The following is a 10,816-nucleotide window of genomic DNA, read 5'->3' as shown; positions in this document are numbered from 1 at the left end:
ACCTAGTTTCTTGAGTGAGTCTATATTTTGGAGGTCAGCCCTCTGTCAGATGTGGGGCCGGTGAATATCTTTTCCAGTTCTGTGAGCTGCTGTTTTGTCTTCTTGCCCGCGCCCTTTGCCTTACAGAAGCTTCTCAGCTTCTCGAAGTCCCATGTATTGATTGTGGATCTCAGTCCCTGCACTACTGTTAGGGTCAGGAAGCTCAATCCAGTGTGTTCCATATTATTTCCCACTGTGTCTTCACCAGATTCAGCACATCTGGATGTGTGTTGACCTCTTCCATCCACTTGGGTTTGAGTTTTGTGCAGGGTGGTAAATATATTTGAGTTCTTCTACGTGCCAACACCCAGTTATGCCAGAACCGTTTGCTAAAGATGTTTCCTTTTTTCACCCCGTTTTATAATTTTGGCTTCTTTGTAAAAAATCAGGTGTCCATAGGTGACATACAACTTTTTAAGCAAGAAGTATTTTTCTACTTTCTAGAAACTTTGATTGCTTTGCCTCTGACAGTACATGTCGAATCCATCACTTTCCCCTTTGTGGATATACAATTGGCCTCGCCATTTCTCCATTATTCCGTATATGTCACACGTCAAGCACCCTAGCAGGTGTGTGTTTTGTCTGGATCTGTATCGCCAGCTCAGTAAGCTGGTCCATCCTTGTCTCAACACCAAAGGATTTGTTATCTTAGAGGAAAATACATCTTCCCATCTTGTTTATTACAGACCCCCCCCCCTCACCTTTAAAAATAGCTATTTTATCAAAGGAATTCATCCCTTTTTTTTCTTTCCTGCTTTGCTGAAATTTGTTTTGCTTTCAAATCATGAAGTGAATTTTGGGAGGGGTTGTGGGCTGTCTCGATCTTGTGTAGGTAGCCATGGCTGCCCTGGGGTCAAGAGTGGGCTAGCCATGTCATGTGCTGAAGACAGCATTAGCAAAGCTTCTCTCCGCTTTTTTTTGTTGTTGTTGTTTTTTTTTTTTTTTTTTTTTTTTTTTTGTTTTTTTTTTTTGTTTTCTCCACATTCAGATGCTAAAGTAAGTGCACATTTCTGGAGTTGGCTTAACCTGGTCAGCGTGTATTCTATACACGGTGGACTTGGTAGGTGACTGTTTAGTTAGGGTTTTTTGCATCTGTGTTTATGAGTGGGATTACCTTGTATTTGTTTTTTGTTTTTTTGTTTTTCATTCCATGCTTCCAACTTTACCATCCGGGCCTAAGAGTTAGGTGGATGTGAGAAACCTGTTACTGTCTGTGAATCTGGGTTTATCTTTGTGTTGCTGGAGAGAGAACCTGGGGCCCTGCCCCTGAGCTATGCCCTTGGCCCTGTTTATCTCGTCTATTTTCTGGAAGAATTTGTGTCCAGCTGAAATTCCTTCTTTTCCTAATATTTGGCAGTATTTACTGGTGACATCTCTGTGATGTTCTTTTATAAGGAAGTTTTCAGATCATGCATTTTTGAAACTTTTGGGCAGAAGCACGTTTTGAGGTGTCTGTCTCTTTCTGCTCTCTGACTGTAGACCTTGCTGGCTGCTGTGCAGCAGCCGGAAGCAGCGGTTGAGTGAGGCCTGGGCTTAGCACTGGCGGTAGCCATTGTCCAGCAGTGGCTCACTGTGGTAGGACATTGTGCTTACCTCTCACTCTGCTGTTGGCTCTGCAGTTCAGGTAGGGTAGCAGGCTCCGTGCCCTGTGCACAGAGGGCTCAATGCATTGTAAGGGAGTAGCAATTGCACAGCCTGTCCATGTATGTGGTCATTTTATGGGGATGACATTGTATGTGTGTGTGTGTGTGTGTGGTGTGTGAGTGTGGTGTGTGTGAGTGGTGTGTGAGTGTGTGGTGTGTGTGTGTATGTGAGTGTGGTGTGTGTGTGTATGTGAGTGTGGTGTGTGTGTGTATGTGAGTGTGGTGTGTGTGAGTGTGTGTGTGTGATGTGAGTGTGGTGTGTGTATGTGTGACTGTGTGTGAGTGTGTGGTGTGTGTGTGTGTGTGTGAGTGTGGTGTGTGTGTGTGATGTGAGTGTGGTGTGTGTGTGTGTGTGTGTGTGCTGGGGACTGAACCCGGGACCTTTTTCCATGTTAGGCAAGTGCTTCACCACTGATCTACAACCGCAGCCTAGAGAATGACTTTTAAAATGCAGTTCAAATGTATGCTTTCACGTTGATTGCTCTTTCTTTACTGAACAAAATGGAACATCCAGGTCCCTTTGTGCCCTTGCTGTACCTGTCTGTCCTCTTCCGGTTCATCACCGGCTGTCCCTGTGTGGAGAACTTTATCTGCACCTTTAAGATCTTGCCATAGCACTGTTAGATCACAGGGCAGCTGTTTGATTGGACTAAGGCCTCTGATACACAGCCAGGGTTCCACTGGACACGCGAGTGTCACAAGCTTGGCTTTTATTATAAAATAACTTCTCTGTAGGCTCTCTGCCTGGTCGTCCTGACGGTGGATAAATGATTGGCCGAGCTGACTTTTAAATGCCCTTCAACCTGGAGATTCTATTACCCTGAGCAAATTAAAATTAAAGTACAGTCTTGAGTGCCTCCTTACCAGGGTCTGTTATCTCGGAGACACGCTGGCTTTGTCTTCAATCTGAGGGTTTTGTCGTTGAGCTGATAGCTCAGCATGCTGTTGAAAATGGCCGGAATGAATTGCACACACACCACAGACGCCTGTGCTAGAAGGGAGTCGGCTGTGTGTGTGTGAGTACATGTGTGTGTGTGTGTGTGTGTGTGTGCGCGTGTACATCCACGACAGAACGCCAGCGAAGCAGGACAAGGTGAGGGTGTTCACAGGAGAAGGAATGTCAGGGAAGAGCTGAGCCTGGCAGGAATGGACAGCCATCCTGTTTAGAACTGCCTGGCTAAGTTACTGGATGCAGCAGTTCTACCAACTGTGCATTTCCTTCAGCAAGTCCAGCCTGGTACAGCACGGGCCGGCTAGATTTGTTTGGCACGCTCGGAACAGCGTCACTAAGGTGCCAACTGTAATTATTTCTTACTGTCACAGTACAGTTAACCTTTTCCGTGGGAAAGTTCTCACCCAGGCTTGAATCACATCTCTGTGCAGGACTGTAGGGGCTGCCGTCTGCGGTCTACGGTGTTGGAGGCTGCCGCAGGAAGTCTTCCGACATCGTAGCTCTTGATTCCAGCTTTGTTTGTGTTTAGCTCACAAGGTCATGGTGATGCTACAACTCTCTTGCTGAGTGTACACAGGCTCCCCGATGCCCTTCGAGCTTTATCGTGGTCCTGGAACAATTTCTTCTGTATAGTATTTTTCAAATAAAATCAAATGCACATTTACCAAAAAGAAAAAAAAGTTTAATAAATATTCAACAAAATAATAAAAGCACTGGCTGTAATCTAAATGAGCTATAGAGTATTTCCAAGGCGTGGTTTCTTCTTGATCATCTGTGAGTATGAAAACCGAAAACCTGAACTTGAGCGAGTGAGTCTAATACCGCATCCTTCTGTGGAGTGCACCAAAAAGAGCCCGAAAAGATCACTGACATGTGAAAAGCGTTATATGTGTCTGTACACATTTTCTAAAATCCGCCTTTTAGGAGATGCTTAGTAAGCATGCCAAAGTCCTTGCTCCACGCATCCCTTTTATGTTCTGGTTTGTTTCTGAGCTGACTGAGAGTGATCATTTCAAAGTGGAGAAGTTCCAGGCAGGGGAGGGTTGGGGAGACAGATCAATAGCTCTGCGTGGAGACAGAGCTGAATGTGTGCCTGTGAAATTCATTTCATAGCACAGCAGAGTTAAATCCTGCCAAGTGAGACGTAAGTTACAGCCGTGCCCACTGTCCTCTGTGTGGTAATAGATGCTCAGACATCGAGCCTGGAGAGACGAAGCGCAGGGGTGTGGGGAATTAACTGGGGTAGGATGGGGCCTGAACTAAGGGAAATTAAGTTTCTATAAAGAATAACATATGGTTTTCTTTGCTTTTTATCTCTTCAATGTGCATTTTATTCTTGTCAACAAGGTGGCATTTGTCCTCTAAGACACACACTGCAATTTGTGATGTTTTACTTTTCTAGTTATTTGTCTAGGTGTTTGCCTACATGTGTCTGTATACTGTGTACCTAGTGCCTGTAATTTGTAATTTATTGAAAAATAATAATAATGCCTTTTCAGAGTTGTTGGGACTGTTACCTATATGGCTGTGTCATTTTTACTTGGTTTATTTTTGGCAGATAAAATAACACGAGAAGATATTGAAGGCGTTCTGCAGAAGTTTACAGGGAATATAATGCAAGTACCCCCACTGTAAGTTCAGTTATTGAAGTTCTGTTTAAATTTTATCATCTATAATTAGAAGGCTTTTCTTTAGCTCTGTTTTTTTATCTGGACATTGTAAATAATCAAAAATTGATGAGCAGGTTCATCCCGGATGCAAAGCTTTGATCCCGAAGTGCATTCCAGCCTGTGCTGGACCTTAGCTTAGCCTGGCTGCCGTGTGTCCCATTTCCCCGACTCATCAAGTTCTGTCTGTAGCTGCCAGGGCAGGTTGCCATGTGAAAGCACTGTGTTGAAGCAACAGACCTGTGAGTTAAGAACCCTAATGTGTGCTTCCTGTCTACCCCAGAATCTTGACAGCATATCCAACAGATAAGAGTTACAACTTTGTAATAAGTGTGAGTGTAAATTGCCTTATCGCTTGTCTTGGTGCATTAGGGCGTCTGTAACAAAATACCAGGAACTCAGGAGCTGTTTCCCATGGTCCTGGAGGCCATGTCCCCGCTCAGCTGCTAGTGGGCTGTTTTGCTGGTCAGAGTCTGCCTTCTCGTAGATGCTGCCCTTGTGTGGCTGAGGGCTCTGGTTTGTGACCTGATCACCCTCCTAAAGGCCTCTCCTTTAGGCCTTTGGGGGGGGGGGGATGCTCAGGCCACACAGTGCCACTTACCATCTTTGTATACACGTTACAAGGAGACATCAGGATGTGTTACCTATGGTTCTTTTAGAATTTAGATTTTATTTGTATTTAGAAATCTTGCTTTTGTTTTCCCTGAGAACATTGGACTATATCTGTGAAGATATATTTCTTCACACTTTTTTCTCAAACGCAAATCTTTGAAAACTGCTTGAACCGTTTGTTAGACTCGGTTAAACATATACGTTTATTGCATGTGAACTGTTTCAGCGTTTCTGTGGTTGTCCGTGGGCTTGTGATGTCATGAGATTGTTTACAGTGTGAGGTATTTCTCGGGGTTACTGTGCCTCTGTGTTGGGGGCCGTTGGAGGGAGCTGGCAAGGTCATCTCCAAACAGAAGATGACAACGGATGCTGCTCACTGCTTGTATCAGCCCCGGAGACGGAGTAGAACAGGGGGAAAGACTAGTTGAGTTTTAGACGGGTCTTTGGTGTGAAGAGCTGGGAATCGCTCTCTCCGCAGCCAGCAGCCATCACAGTCTCTCTCTCTCTCTCTCTCTCTCTCTCTCTCTCTCTCTCTCTCCCACTCTCTCTCATCATGAAGCTATTCTGCACTGAAGCAGGGTGGGCAGAGGCTTTCGGCGTTGATGAAGAGAGGGGAAGCGGTGGAGGCCAGACCCGCCAGGCCAGTGACCGTGTACAGCATCTCCCTCCTGAGCTGCCAGCTACCACTCTTCACCCTGGGTAAGATGGACAGGTGGGAAGTAATCTGCTTCTGCCCGCGTCTTTATTTTGTGTTTGGCCGATTTTATATAGGAAGTTTTTGAAGGTCAGAAGACTTACAGTTTGGCTCCACGAGGTAAATGTGACTAATTCCATAGAGCTTCAGAAAATCCTAACTAGCTGATGTTTGGATGCTTTTGATCACCTCACTATAGAGTTGGGAGTAGAATACTTTAGATCTCTTCAGAGAAGTACGTAGACGTGTGCTTTCAAGACTTGGGAATAGGGGGTCTGGCGCGATGGCTCAGCCCTGAGGAGCACCGGCTGCCCTTAACTTCCAGTACCCACGCGGTGGCTGTCTGTAACTCCAGTCTCAAGGGTTCCAACTCCCTTACAGGCCTTCTTGGGCACCAAATGCACATACGGTACTCAGACGTATGTGCAAATAAATTCTGCATACATGTAACGATCAACAATAAATATGAGCTAATTTTTTAGTTTCTATCTTACAGTTACTTCTCCTTCCATTTTCATTCATACGTAATCTGCTCCTGTGAAACAAAGAACGTTTAGTTAATTTGGGGTGTGGTCGTCAATGTGGCCTGACTTCTGTCCCATCACTTTTTCTGTGACGTGCAGATGGCATGACCATGCCGTGGGAATGGGGAGACAGAGGTGTAGCTGGACGCCTGGTCACAGTGTCAGGTCAGGCTTTCGGTTTGAATCTGTGATCCACATTTGAAGTAAATTTAAAGGAGAAAGGAAGGAAGGAAGGAAGAAGAAGAAAGAAAGTTGTTTATATAGCTTACAGATTATTTACATAGTTTAAAAATGTAGTTGTTAGTCCTCAGACCCCTCACAATCAACCCGGCCCTTCATTTCACGGTCATTACGAATAGCGTCCCTCAGGTGGCGATTCCCCAAACCTGTCTGTCACCCACTCCTTCTTGGTGTTTGTTCTTACTCCAGCAGAGCGTGGTACAGTTAAGAAAATGAGGCTTTTGCTTACACCTCCTGATTCCAAATGACTTGGCAAATAATGAAGGGGAAAAAAACAACCACAGAGTGATCCCGTTCACTCGGTGGAAGCGCAGCCCCTCTCTGGAAGAACAGATAGACGTGGCTGCGTGTTGGTCCCTAGGGCCTCGTCGTGTTGACTAGGGAGCGTGAGCAGCTGTCTTCTGAAGTCATGTGCTGCTCAGTGCAGGCACAGCCCAGCTTGGTCCCAGTGTTACCCTTTCTTGTCTGGGTAGCCCCCATTGTGAGCTGTACAAACGAAACAGGTCCCCGGGTGGTGAGTTTCAGCTGAGTAGCCCTTCCAAATCTCTTCATTTGATCGATGGGACCAGAAACAAACGTGGAGCGTGGCGTGTACCTGCCCCACCTGGAGTGGGTGAGTCACCTCAGGCTCTGCTTCCCATGTAGCCTGTGAGGCCATGTAGGTTTATAGCACTGTGTGGTTTAGGCACCCCAAGCACAGTTCTTTTCTTTGCCAAAAGGAGTTTTTGGTTAGTATTTGGTTAAACTTTTTTCATGTCATAAAAATCTGAAAATATTTAAGAAACCTACAGCTCATGACAGAGAAGCTGAGATCTCTGACCGTCTTGAACTTAACAAATGGACAAAGCATACAGATCTGGAAATATTTGTTAGCATCCATAGCTCATGACAGCAAGGCTGGGGTTCCTATTTAAGACCTATTAGATGAACAAGGCTGAGGTATTAACGTGGTGTGGCTTGGCAGTTAATTTAAAATGTGTTCATGACTTTCTGCCTGCTCCACACTCTGACTTTTCAATCTCACGAACACATATGCCGCTGGATGAATAATTTATGGTTTAGCCCATAAATATTTTATGGCTCGATTGTTTGCATAGTGCATTTCTACATGTGTCGGAGACCATCATTTTTATGTAAAGTGGATCTCTCAGGAGGTCAGCCTTTTACCATGCCCCTGCTAACTTTCCAGATGTTGAATGTGGAGGCGGCTTCTACATCAGAAGCTTGGTCAATGACATTGGCAGAGGTAAGCAGAAAAATGGATTGTGGATTATGATTTAGCGACTAATGCTCCTTTCTGTTTTCCGTTTTCCTGAGCACTGGCTGAGGAGTGGGACTGTGGCTGCTTTTATCTCAGATGCATTGTGGGTTTATAGCATGCACTTGCAAGCCGGGCAGCTGCGGTAAGGTGCTGGTAATGGGGTGCAGAGGGGAGCAGAAATTGAACACAGCGATAACGGATGGAAAAGCCAACGTTTCTTTTCGAAAACATTTTAACTCAAAGTGGGGGTGAGGGACAAAAGGATTTATCCTTCTATAAATTATTTACATTGATACAAATCATTTTTTTTTTAAACTAGAAGCACCCAGAAAGTTCCGGTTCTGCCCCTCCTGCTCTCTGGTCACGTGAAAGTGGACAGACCACATTACCGTAATTGCAGAACAAGGGCAATATTTACCCATGGGGTGGCTCCCAGTGACAAGTGGTTGTGACCAGCAGGTGTAAGTTTAGGCCACGAACTAAGTCTTCGCAGCTCAAGCACTGCTTTACCTCAGGCGGTGGACTCTTATGTTGGGCTGTTACCCTGAGGCGTCCGAGTAGAGTTGTGTCGCTTGTAAACTTGCAGATGGTGAGTGCTGGTGGTTCACCTTCCGTTTTCACTTTTGGGTGCCGTAGAACTCTCTTCCTGCGCCCACGTGCTGGAGCTGACGCGCACCAAACAGGGGCCATTTACACTTGAAGAGCACGCCCTCCCCGAAGGCAGATGGACCATCGATGACATCGCACGGTCCCTTGAACACTGCACGTCTCTTTTGCCAGATGAGTTGGCGTTCAAAAAACCAAAATCTGAGAAATGCAGTGACCAGGCTTTAAGCTATGAATATATAACTCTAAGCGAGACAAAGAGAGCGGAGGATGCGACCAAGACGCTCTGAGGCTGCCCCAGGGCCGCCTCCTGCGTCTCCTGGTTGGTTGCTGTGTGTCACGTGTCTCTTTGCAGGGTGTGCTAATGCCGCCGAACGATGAATGTGATTGGATTCAGACAAATCGGCTGTCTGAATTTGATCTTTCCTTAGTCTTTTTCGTATGAAAAAGTAAGCAGTTTTCTAATCACAGAAAACAGGTATTCCTGTTAGTCTCACCGAAGCGGGTTTACTGAGTGTCACGCTCGCTTTATTAAAACTGCCAGGGGCTCCCATTGCTCTGAAAGTCCTTGGGTACGCATGAAGTGTTCAGTATTGAGCTGCCCCGTGTGTTTGCAGAGCCCATGGCTGCTGTGAAACACAGTACTGACAGACTGTACTCACCTGTGCCTGTCGCTCAAATCTTGAAAATGACTACTGTTTCCTAATAAACATTTGCCACTGCCCAAACTTCTGTGCTACACCAGCAGAACGTAATGGGTCAACCCGTGCTGAATCTTACCTCCCGTTCAGAGCAAACCTCGGCTCCTGTAGCTGTGCGTTGTGGCCGCTATGTCTCTGGTCAACCACATCATATCAAATTACTAAAAATGCGGTTTTTAGGCTATACAGTAATGAGTGTATCTTGGATTAAAATTCTCTCCCACCTGCTCGTTAGCGTGTGTGTCTGTGTCTCTGTGGAGCAGGCGTCCCCGGGACTCGACGAATGGTTTCTGTAGCTGTTGGCTCCTTCGGGTGGTTCTGTGACATGGAGAGAGCAGCCCAGCATCCTCAGCCTCCTTCAGCTCTCAAATGCTGGTTTCCCGTAGCTTCAGGAAGTTCTCACCGCTTTCGATGTGATCTTGGGAATGTGATCACGTCTAAAAATAGCAGATTCGTGAGTGTGTAGTCTTTTTGTTGTGGGAATGCTTGTTCATTTACTTGTGTGCTTCGGGCTCTTGGAGACAAGGTCACCTGGCCTCAGAGCAGTGGAGCTGAGAAGTGGCTCCATGCTTGAGAGATCCCTTGGCCCTTCAGCACACCTCAGAGTTTAGATCCGGGCACCCAGGCCAGGGGGCTCCGGCTACTCAAACCCAAAGACACTCTGTCCTTAGGGTGCCCGTGAACACGCATGTCCCCATGCACACGCAGATAAAATAGTTACTTTAGAAGGTATGTGGATTAACCCAGGATGACTCACACACCCTGCAGCCAGGGCTCCTCCCGTCTCTGCTCCCAAATGCAGTGACTATAGACTGTCATGCATGGATGTAATATACCGTGCAGACGTGAAGTCACCGCTATGTCATGGAGGCGTATTTTATACTGTGTAGAGATTACAGGCATTCACCACTGTGCCATGTAGAGATGTACCGCACAGATATGCCCACGTGTAGACCTTTACAAGCATATACCGTTATGTCATGCATGGATGTAACATGCTGTGTAGACATGACAACATGAAGTTCTTCACTTCCTAAAGTATATTTTCAAAAAGAAGATTTATTAAAATTTTCATAAAATACAAGTTTTTATACTCTCCGGATTGCTATTCTTGCTAAAGGTTGTTGCCTCTAAAAGAGTTTTAAATGAACAGAGCAATGGTCTTACGTGGTCACTGTTGATAAAATCGAGTTTTGATCCCTGGGCACCCTGTGTGATATCAGGAGAGAAGGACCCCAGCAAGCTGTGCATATCCACTCTGTAGCGTGTGTACCCCCCCCACACACAAATGAATGGAAAGTAATTTATAAAGCTAATTCTTAGTATAAGACAGAAAAGATAGTATTGGTGTCATGGTAAACTTATAAATTAGAAGTCTTGTCATTTTGAGCCAGGTGTCACGGTACAACCCTTCATCAGGGCACTCGGGAGGCAGAGGCAGGTGGATCCGGGAGTTCCAGGCCAGCCTGGGCCACTGAGTGAGACCCTGTAAGTCTGCAGCTTTCCTATCTGCTGGCTAGTGCCCCGTGACTTGTGTAAGCTAAGTGGCGGCAGATCCCACTGCCCGTTAGAACGGCATAGGCTGTGTATTGTGTCTTCATGAAAGCCGAAGTCCGAACAGACCGCACGGCCGAGGGATGTTTGTCTCTTTCAGTTTCAACTTTGCGCACACCCTCTTCTCATAGGGAAGAGTAGACCTTGTGAAAAGGCAGGTAAGTTCTAGAAAGACTAGTAGCCAGTCTTTTTCTTTTGTTTGAAAATGCTGAGGAAAACTGCAAGTTAACAGATGTGTTCCACATCTTAATGCAGCCATTTTGGACTTTATTTTTATATCATATTTCCCTTTGTACTTATACAATCCAGGCACATACGCTGTG

General features: G+C 45.9%; 1 protein-coding gene across 1 annotated transcript in view; it reads left to right on the top strand.

The window, feature by feature from the left end:
• Trub1 (TruB pseudouridine synthase family member 1) overlaps positions 1–9,173 on the top strand; it is a 36,991-nt gene extending 27,818 nt beyond the window's left edge. Inside the window, exons 5-8 of the mRNA XM_051199875.1 lie at positions 4,193–4,265; positions 5,473–5,612; positions 7,561–7,617; positions 8,269–9,173. Coding sequence (XP_051055832.1) covers positions 4,193–4,265; positions 5,473–5,612; positions 7,561–7,617; positions 8,269–8,528 — 530 coding nt within the window. The 3' untranslated portion in view covers positions 8,529–9,173. The remainder of the gene's footprint in view (positions 1–4,192; positions 4,266–5,472; positions 5,613–7,560; positions 7,618–8,268) is intronic.
• The last annotated feature ends 1,643 nt before the right edge of the window (positions 9,174–10,816 follow it).

Source organism: Phodopus roborovskii, unplaced genomic scaffold, assembly GCF_943737965.1.
Source record: "Phodopus roborovskii unplaced genomic scaffold, PHOROB, whole genome shotgun sequence".
Classification (NCBI taxonomy): domain Eukaryota; kingdom Metazoa; phylum Chordata; class Mammalia; order Rodentia; family Cricetidae; genus Phodopus; species Phodopus roborovskii.
Note: the sequence above shows the minus strand (reverse complement) of the source record. Positions and strands in the feature narration are given on the sequence as shown.